Source organism: Dunckerocampus dactyliophorus, chromosome 14 (genome assembly GCF_027744805.1).
Source record: "Dunckerocampus dactyliophorus isolate RoL2022-P2 chromosome 14, RoL_Ddac_1.1, whole genome shotgun sequence".
NCBI classification, from domain to species: Eukaryota; Metazoa; Chordata; class Actinopteri; order Syngnathiformes; family Syngnathidae; genus Dunckerocampus; species Dunckerocampus dactyliophorus.
Window position 1 is genome coordinate 19,852,328 of NC_072832.1, and position 9,499 is coordinate 19,861,826.

A 9,499-nucleotide genomic window follows, 5' to 3' on the forward strand; every position below is an offset into this window, starting at 1 on the left:
TGGGTATCCTTCCACAAACTTCTCACAATAGTTGCTAAAGTTCTGCCCTATTCCTCTTGACAGAACTGGTTTAGCCGAGGCAGGACGCCTTGCTCCCACACGCCTTTTCTACGGGACTGAGATCATGGCTTTGTGATGGCTACTCCAAAACATTGACTTTGTTGTCATTAAAGCCACTTTGTGATTATTTTGGTGGTACACAGGTGTGTCACAATACACTCGATGCACTCGATACAGACGATGCACGATATTGGGTTCACAAGAACCAGAGGAGAAGACTTTTAAAACTACTTTTAAGAAAACAACAATGACAAAATATAGGAGTAGACAAACAATTTTATTTAACTGAGTCACAAAACTTTTAAAAAAGTTTTTTTTTTTTTTAACTTTGCATGCATGACCTAAGCATGATGCTTTTAACTGTTGAACATTTTTCCACAAATTGAAACAAAAGCAAAAAAATTATAAGTTAAAATAATGGTGGCAGATGTAGCTACCACTACTAATCATTTACGTTAATGTTAGTTATATAAAGACACGCGTAAGATAGACTGCAGATTACAGTACAGTAGATTATTTTTATGTTCACACTAAAAGAAGTTCCCATGATGCTTCGACTGCCGAACCAGAAAATGAATAAATCTGAAATACCCGAAATTGGTTAGTATTACTCACTTTTGATAAAAGTCATATACAGCAATCGTGTTTTGAGCTGACTTAACTTTAGATCAGATTTAAGTAAGTTTGATCAAATGTAGAATTTCTACAGCTTGTGCTTGGACACCACCACAGCTGTTGAAGTCCACTGAAAAAAAAAATCACCCACCGAGTGACGAGTGACACTGGGAACACCGAGGTAGGTTGGACTGCAAGGTGTATAGTGTGCGTACAACACTAAATGTGCGCTTCCCATCCTGCATGCGCTTCCATATTACATGTACTCACAAAAAGTTAGGGATATGCACAACAGTTATGTTAGAGAACAGCAAGTTGTGTGTTAAGTGCATTAAGTATTAAACATGTTGGACATGTGTATTCAAAATTAGATAAACTCAAATTAAGTTCTCCTGTAAGGTTTGCACAGTAGTACATTTTGGGTTCATCCTGAAATGTGTGGAATATCCCTAACTTCATGTGAACCCAGTATCGTAGCAATGCCAAAGTTCACAGTCTGATTGGCTTCTGGCTGCCCTGTTCTTGTGATACAGCTTTTCTGTAAAGAAGTAATATAGTCACGTTTTAATCTTGTGACACTCCTAGTGGTATGCTTACGGTTACTGTCCATTTGGAAGACCCATTTGCTGCCAAGCTTTCACTTTCTGGCTAATGGCTTGAGATGTTGCTTCAATATTTCCACTTAATGTTCTTTCTCGTGATACCATCTATTTTATGAAGTGCACCAGTTCCTCCTGCAGCAAAACAGCCCCACAACATGACGCTACCATACTCCACAGTTGGGATGGTGTTCTCAGGTTTACCAGCATGTTCCTTTTTCTTCCAAATGTCACGATGGTCACTACGGCCAAACAATTGTATCAGACCACAGGACATGTCTCCAAAAACGAGGGTCTTTGTCTCTGTGTACGTTTGCAAACTGTAATCTGGCTTTTTTATGTAGCTTTTGGGTTCATGGCTTGTTCGTGGTAGAGTGGCCTTTTAGGTACAAGACTCGTTTGACTGTGGATAACGACACACTCTTACCATCTTCAGCCATCATCTTCACAAGGTCTTCAGCTTTGGTTCTGGGGTTTATTCGCACATTTCGGACTATAACATGTACGTCTCGGGGACACAGAACCCGTCCCCTTCCTGAGCGGTATGATGGCCAGATATTCCCATGTTATTTACAGTATATTAGCGGATATACCTTCAAGCATCTGGAAATTGCACCCAAGGATGAACCCACAGGGGTGTGTGCTGAGTCCACTCCTCTACACGCTCTTCACCTACGATTGCATGGCCTCCCAGAACAACACCAGCATCATTAAATTTGCGAATGACACTACAGTCATCGGCCTGATCACTGGTGGTGTTGAAACATCATACAGAAGAGAGGTGGCGGACCTCATAGCTTGGTGTCATGATAACAATCTCCTTCTCAATACAGATAAGACTAACGAGATGATCATCGACCCAAGAACAAGGGAAAAGGAGCGGCATAGACCCATGTTTATTGATGAGACTGAGGTGGAGAGGGTGAAAACCTTCAAGTTCCTTGGCACACACATCAGCGAGGACCTCACCTGGTCTCACAACACCCAACAAATTATCAAGAAGTCCCAAAGGAGACTGTACTTCCTGAGAAGACTGAGGAAATTTGGCATGTCCACCACAATCCTTAGTTACTTCTACAGATGCACTAACGAAAGTGTCCTTACAGCCTCCATCACTGTTTGGTACGGTAACTGTACAACACGTGATAGGAAGGCACTCCAGCGGGTGATCAAGACCTCACAGAACATTGTTGGGGCAGCCCTCCCCTCACTGCAAGACATTTATAAAACTAGAGTCCTACGCAGAACACACAACCTCATCAAGGACAGCACACATCCACAACACTCATTATTCACACTCCTACCGTCAGGCAGACGCTACAGAGGGTTTGAAGTCCAGGACCACAAGGCTGGCGAACAGCTTTTACCCACAGGCCATCAGGCTTCTCAACGAAGCACTCACACACGCAACACACGCACACACTCATAGCACTTTATTTATTTATTTATTTGTATTATTTATTTGTATTAATATCTCTTCTGTTGTTGTTGCTTACTTTATTGGTATCTATGTCTCTTATGTTCTTATTCTTTTTCTTGTTTTTTCTTTCTTTTCTTGGGAGAATGAACAGAATAAGAATTTTATTGCATAGCAGAACTGCCTGTTTTACTGTGCATATGACAATAAAACTCTTGAATCTTGAGACTTGTGGAGCGCCACAATTCTTTTCCTGATATCTTGGCTGATTTCTTTTGATTTTACCACACCTCAAAATTCATGCGCATATGTGCCTCCAATTAACTCAAATGTTGTCAGTTAACCTATCAGAAGCGTCCAAAGCCATGTGGTCGTCATCATGCGGACTTTCCCAGAATGGTTAAAGACAGTCATTGTTGTGTTATGTAAGCTTTTGACTTAGAAAAAAAATAAAAACTCACAAAAACACTCTCTCCTGTTAAATGCAGCATTTGGCTAAAATAAATAATTGTATTAATCCTAATGGACCTAAGACAGAAAAAGTTTAGTCTGATTTAATTTCAGATATGAGAAAAAAAAGGCACGTGTCTTTTTATGCGGTGTATGTAAACTTCTAGTTTCAACGGTACTTACAGGTGTGTAAACACTCTGTGATGGTGGTGGCATCAATGAAGAAGCCGCAGCATAGGGCACATCGGATGTATGGGTAGAACTGACTGAGGGGGAGCTTAGACTGTGGAGAACAAAATGAACAAATATCAAATCCATGGTGTGGTTAAATCAACCATCAACCATATTTTGACCCCACATAGCCCAGACATACTTGGTCAGAGCAAAATAAAAATGTGCTTTACCATTGTACAGTGTTTCCCAAAGCTTCATTTATTTGTGGCAGCCCGTCACAAATACATTTGGGCCGACACAAATAGATCTGGTGCTACCTGATCATGTTATGGTTGTATCCGAAGGTGGCGCTGCAGTATTTAAAAATGGCGGCTCACATTGACAACATACACGACGAGCTCTGAAACAAACGATGATTATAGTGAGGATAGCTTGTCTGACGCCAATTTTTTGCCAACTATGGAGAAGATATGTCTCTGGGTGATAAAGCAACAAAAATTGGCGCTTTTGATCGCAGGGAATCGTGTATACAGCCGTATCAATTTGAACCAGAGATCGTGGAGAGTAACAAGAGTGACATGGACGAAGGCGAGGTTAACATGCAGGACGAAGAACACAAGTTAGTGTGTATTGTATTTATTAAAGCATTTGAATTGTGAGAGTTTGTTCCTTCAGAAAAAAAAACATACGTATGAAGTAACTGAATGAAAATGTACTAACATGATGCTGTATCTTATGTAAACTATGTAAACAAGCAATATCTTGATGAGGTAACACCATAATTTCCAGCATATAGGCGTACCAACTAAATTTAGAAAAAAAAAAATTGTACATATAGAAACTGCACCGGACTATAAACAATGCAGAACAGTACACAGCTAGTTAAACAGTGCCCAATAGTGCATGTACTGTAACATAGCGTGTTAAAAGTGCAGAACAGCGCGTGTAACATAGCTAACAGTAGCCTACCAGAAAATCATTCATCACCGTCCCCTTCTTGGGAACTAAAACCACTAAAGCAGGGCTTGGGAACCTTTTTGGCTAAGAGAGCCATGAAAGCCACATATTTTAAAATGTATTTTCAATATCATACTTTTTTAACATTAAATACAACTAAATGTGTGCATTTTAAAGCGAAACCAACAATTTTAGAATTGAATAAGTCTGAATTGAATCTTTTTAACAACATTGTTATACTTAAGCTATCCAATAATCAAACAAATATTTCTTACAATTAAATGTGACTTCTGGTTCTGCGTGGTTTTGCACTGTATCTTTCTTTTCACCATCTTCTTCATCAAAAGAGTTAGCTCTGCAGAATCAGCTAACTGACTATTTGATTAAAGAAGGGAAGCTTCTTTCTTGACTTCAATGACCCGGGTAGACTACAGCATTATCTGGTAATAATCAAGTTTTGGTGTCTGGCCCAGAAAATATGGGAAGTACAGATGGCATTGCCTCTGGCCTCCTGCATTGTGCTATAAAATGGATGAACGGATTGAAATGCATACAAAAGTTTTAGATTTTCATTGTTTACATATAACACTGTGACATTTTACTTTACAATGTCAGCGGAAAAAAGTCAAATAAATACATTCGATCGTGTTAAGAAATGTCTTGAGAGCCAGATGCAGTCATCAAAAGAGCATACCCCAGCACTACGTCTTCCTCTTCCGTGTCAGAATTGAAGTGTCATAATTCCTTCATCTCTCACACACACACACACACACACACACACACACACACACACACACACACACACACACCGGAAGTGTTTCTTTTGGCATCGTCATCCGCTTAGAAATAACCATTGGTTTAAGTTTTTGTCCGGATGCTGTGTGGGCCAATCAATACACGTGCAAAACGGGTTCTCTCATGTCCAGTTTTCATCTTGACAGACAATTCACCTTTCTTGTTAACAGTCCCGGTGAGAGGCAGGTCAAACATCAAAGGTACCTCGTCCATATTTATGATGTCATCTGGTCCCTTGGAATTCTCAGCTATCGTTTGAGTGTGTTTCCGGAAGTTTGGAACCATTTCCTCGAAACGCAAAGCCATGCGTGCCCCGCTGGACAGCCCTTTTCGTCTCATAAATCTGAGACACCACGATGGTCCACCTATAAAATCTTCAATCTTCTTTTCGGTGGCGATTGTTTTGGCTTTTCGGCGGATCTGCACAGCCGAAACACCTCGGCTGTTTGCTTTCTGTGTATTTACGCAATCTTCAAGCATGTTTTCTAGTTCTGGCTATCTGCTTTTCTTACCTCTGAAAGCTTTTATTGTCTCTTTGCTTTGCGTCAGCTTTTCATGTTGCCGTCTCCAACGTCTCACCATATATTCATTGATGCTAAACTTACGAGAAGCAGCCCTGTTTCCTTCTCTGACGGCCAAATCTATCGCCTTTAACTTGAAAGCGGCATCATATGCACTTCGTCGTGTGTTTTCCATGATGGAAGATTGTTAGGACTCCCGAGTTGTCACATGCGCATGTGCGGAACACGTCTTCTTGGGTTTTTTTTGATTGGCGGTTGGCAAGCGTAGGCCTCACGATAACATTTTTTTCTGGATGATAATTGTACTACACATTATAGCCGATAAACGATATTGTCAACATTATTTGGAGACCATTTTTTCATTAACGTAATAATATACGCATAATATAGGGGTGATCGGACCGATCGGCCACCGATCAGTGTTGGACGATCTCCGATATTATGAAATAATCCACAGTCCTGTCATAGTATCGGTGTCAGTGTTCAGTATTCCCGATATAAAGTGTATCCCCTGTCGCGGGAGCGCACAACTGCGGGAGGCTGGAGCTGAGTTTGCTTGTTGCAATATTAACGTAGCTTATTTAAAAAACAAAACGTGGATTGTTACGATCATGCTGTGATCGTCAAAGATGTTTGATATTGTAATATGTGACATTTCTACCGAAATAAATGCTTTTGAAAGATGTAAATGTCACAGCAGTCCTTGAGTGAGTACTCAGCACAGTCTTCTTATTTACAATATTTGCTGGAGGAATAAGCACTCTGAGGCATCAATAAACTGGAAGCAAGCGCGTGTTTATAATAAGGAAAAAAAGTAAAAAGGTCGCCACAAAACACGTCAACACTGCCACCTAGTGGTCACAACGAGACAAAACAAGACCTATTTCAAGATTTAAATAAACAGTTTTTGCTCCAATTAATTTTTTTAATGAATAAGTGTTAAAATGTCGAAGTTGTGCAATGTTGAGCGTTGATAAATGAAAAGACCAGTAGGGTATAGTTAGTGTAATAATCAGTGTTTACTTGCGCATTCACACGCTGCATGCTGGCCTGCCAGCGGTCCTCCCTAGCGCTATTGGCGGCGACAGAGTTGCTAAAAACTCTTTTGGAAACTCCTCATAACGCTCCATAATAATTACTTACTCATTTTGTGTAAAATGCACCAGCCGGGATGGCTACATTTTTTGCGGAAGTAGAATAATATGACGTCAAACGCCCCCTTGCACGTGGACACGCACTGAGTACAAAGCCGAGAACCCGACTTGACAAAATGTAGTATATTAATAAAAAGTTAGCTGATAACCACCGTTGCAGTACCGTTCAGTTCTGTTTGGGGTGTTTAGGTTTTGTTGAGCTGCATCTTGAGCACAAAGCCAGGATTGGTTGAGCCACTTTCGCAGAATACCCCGTTACAGCGATGGAATGATATTGTTTATGTTTATACATGGATAGTGCACGTTTTTATCAGCTCGCTACTTGTTGCATAGCACTGCCGATTTATCTATTACAGTACTTCTAAAAACTATTTTCGCTTTTACACCTTAAATAAAACATATGAGATTACCTCATCAGAATCGCTGGTAGGTGAGCCGTCATGACTGCTGACACCACATGGAGGCGATGACATTCCCAAAGGCTGCGAACCACAGTAGCTTGACGTTACCTGTGCCTGGTTTGCAAGTACGTGTTCAAGACTTTCATTTAAGTCATTTAAAGTCAATGTAATTCTGTGTAGCTTAAAAATGAAAGGTAAGCTTCAAACAAGGTTTTGCTTTGCAGTCAACTTCTGCCTGTGCGCGTGGTTAGCTGGCTAACGTTAGCTTGCTACTTGTTGTGAGTACTCAAAATACCATCAACTGCATGTGCGCTAAAGCTTTAGCAATAGCTAAGTCGCAGACGCTATATCAAGTTGACATAACAAATATCGAAGAAAAGTCGCGAGTTAACTTTACTGTCTCTGACTCCCTTCTGTCTACACATGAATACTTACTTCCTATTTGCTGCAAAACGAATCGCTCGTATTCACCCCGCCAAGTCAAAAATGACTACTTCCGATCTGGACTTTTCACAATAAAGCTTTATTTATATCCGCCTTATCTGTTTGAGGATATACATTGTATGGGGGTTAGTCTGCGAAAGCTCAACCAACCCAGGCTTTGTGTTCAAGATGCAGCTCAACAGAACCTAAAATCCGCAAGCAGACTTAATTGGTCCCACGACGGTGATTATCAACTTACTTTGTCAAGTCCGGTTTTCGGCTTTGTGCTTCAAAGCCTTCACATAAAAAGAGGCGTTTGACGTCATATTATTCTACTTCCGCTGAAAAGTGAAGCGGTCCCAGCCAGTGTATTTTACACAAGATGAGCAAGTAATTATTATGGAACGTTATGAGGAGTTCCCAAAAGACTGTGACTCCGACTTACCCTAGAGCAAGGGAGGACATGCATGCCAGCATGCAGCGTGTGAATGCGGATGTTAACACTGGTTATTACACAACAAGTCTTTTCGTTTATCACCGCTCAACATTGCACAACTTATTCATTTGAAAAGTACATACATTAGCGCAACAGCTTTCTTTTTTCATCTGTGATGTGAAGTCAAAATTGTTTTCAAATGCTGTATCTAGTTGTGACCACTAGATGGCAGTGTTGATGAATTGTGGCGAACTTTTTAATTTGTGACCATTTTTTCCATGTTATAATATGTATTTTCTTTTAGTTGATTGATGCCTCAGAGTGCTTATTCCTCAAGCAAATATTGTAACAAAAGAAGACTAACGAGCTGAGTACTCACGCAAGGACTGCTGCGACATATACGTCTGCTAACATTGGCCTAATTATTAATATTTCGTATTGTATTTTATTCCTGGTGCTCGACTCAAAAAGTGAGCATATCTAGCGTATTCCCTATTTATAAATCTATTTCACTCATAGATGTATAATATCATCAGGGAATGTTCATTTTTTTTCAATTTGTTTTTCTCTCCATGTTCTCAATGAATGGCGACGCAAGTCCGACTTTACACTCAACGCAGCTTGCTAACCCACTAAACTCGCTGAACTATTTATTTTTGTATGACATCATACAGTTAATATTACATGCGTTTTACAACATAAAAACAAATTCTCTCAGCAATGACAAGCTTATACAAGCTGCGAATTCATGTTGCACACACTGTGGTCATCTGAAGATACAGCAACAGCTACAAAATGTGCAAGTGTGTCTGCGTATCCAAAAGTTAAATTAAAGACAGATCAACATAAAGCTCACATATATTTGGCATTAGTTCTCCTTGTGTGCCAAGCCCTTACCTTGACTATTAAATACATGAAGAATATTTATCCAAGTATGCACTGTATTGCAAAAATACAAATATACACTAGCTTGGTCCAACAAACATAGTAGATATGAAAATAAGGCCAAAAGCTTTTCCCGTACTTAACATATCAACCAGTGCTTTGGAGCCATTCTGCTAAGCCCACTAAGACGCTTTGGAGAGGGATGATGCAGATGAGAAAATTCACACGACAACAAATGTGTAAAACGGTCAGTAGATCCAAACTTTCCATTCAAGACTGATTGTGCCGAAGCAAGTCGTACTGCAGCACCTAGCTGGCCATTCTGTGGAAAAAATGGAGACAAAATCACATGAGTGTTTCTTGACAAGGGATCAATTCCATTTCACAATCGCCCTCTGAAAGCACGCCTTCAAGTCAGCTGGCATGCAGACCTTACAGTCACTCTGAACAGGATAAGTGGTCTAGAGGTGGATACCAGCACACAGGAGATGCCAATTAAAAAAAACAATACCGTGCCAGATACATGAAAGTCAGCTACGGTATTTCACATAAGTGAGTACACCCTTTTTTATTACAGGAGATCTTCTCGAGGGACATACGACTACAGAAAGT

The 9,499-nt window shown here is 40.2% G+C and overlaps 1 protein-coding gene across 4 annotated transcripts in view; it reads right to left on the minus strand.

Moving 5' to 3' along the window:
* pcgf6 (polycomb group ring finger 6) overlaps positions 1 to 7,642 on the minus strand; it is a 22,421-nt gene extending 14,779 nt beyond the window's left edge. For 2 of the 4 annotated variants that reach the window (XM_054798614.1, XM_054798617.1), the window contains exons 1-2: positions 7,153 to 7,572; positions 3,325 to 3,424 (exon numbers count right to left, since the gene is read on the minus strand). In XM_054798614.1, the coding sequence (XP_054654589.1) occupies positions 3,325 to 3,424; positions 7,153 to 7,215 (163 nt within the window). In that variant the 5' untranslated portion in view covers positions 7,216 to 7,572. The other 2 variants (XM_054798616.1, XM_054798615.1) reach the window with 2 other exon arrangements.
* Positions 7,643 to 9,499: the final 1,857 nt, after the last annotated feature.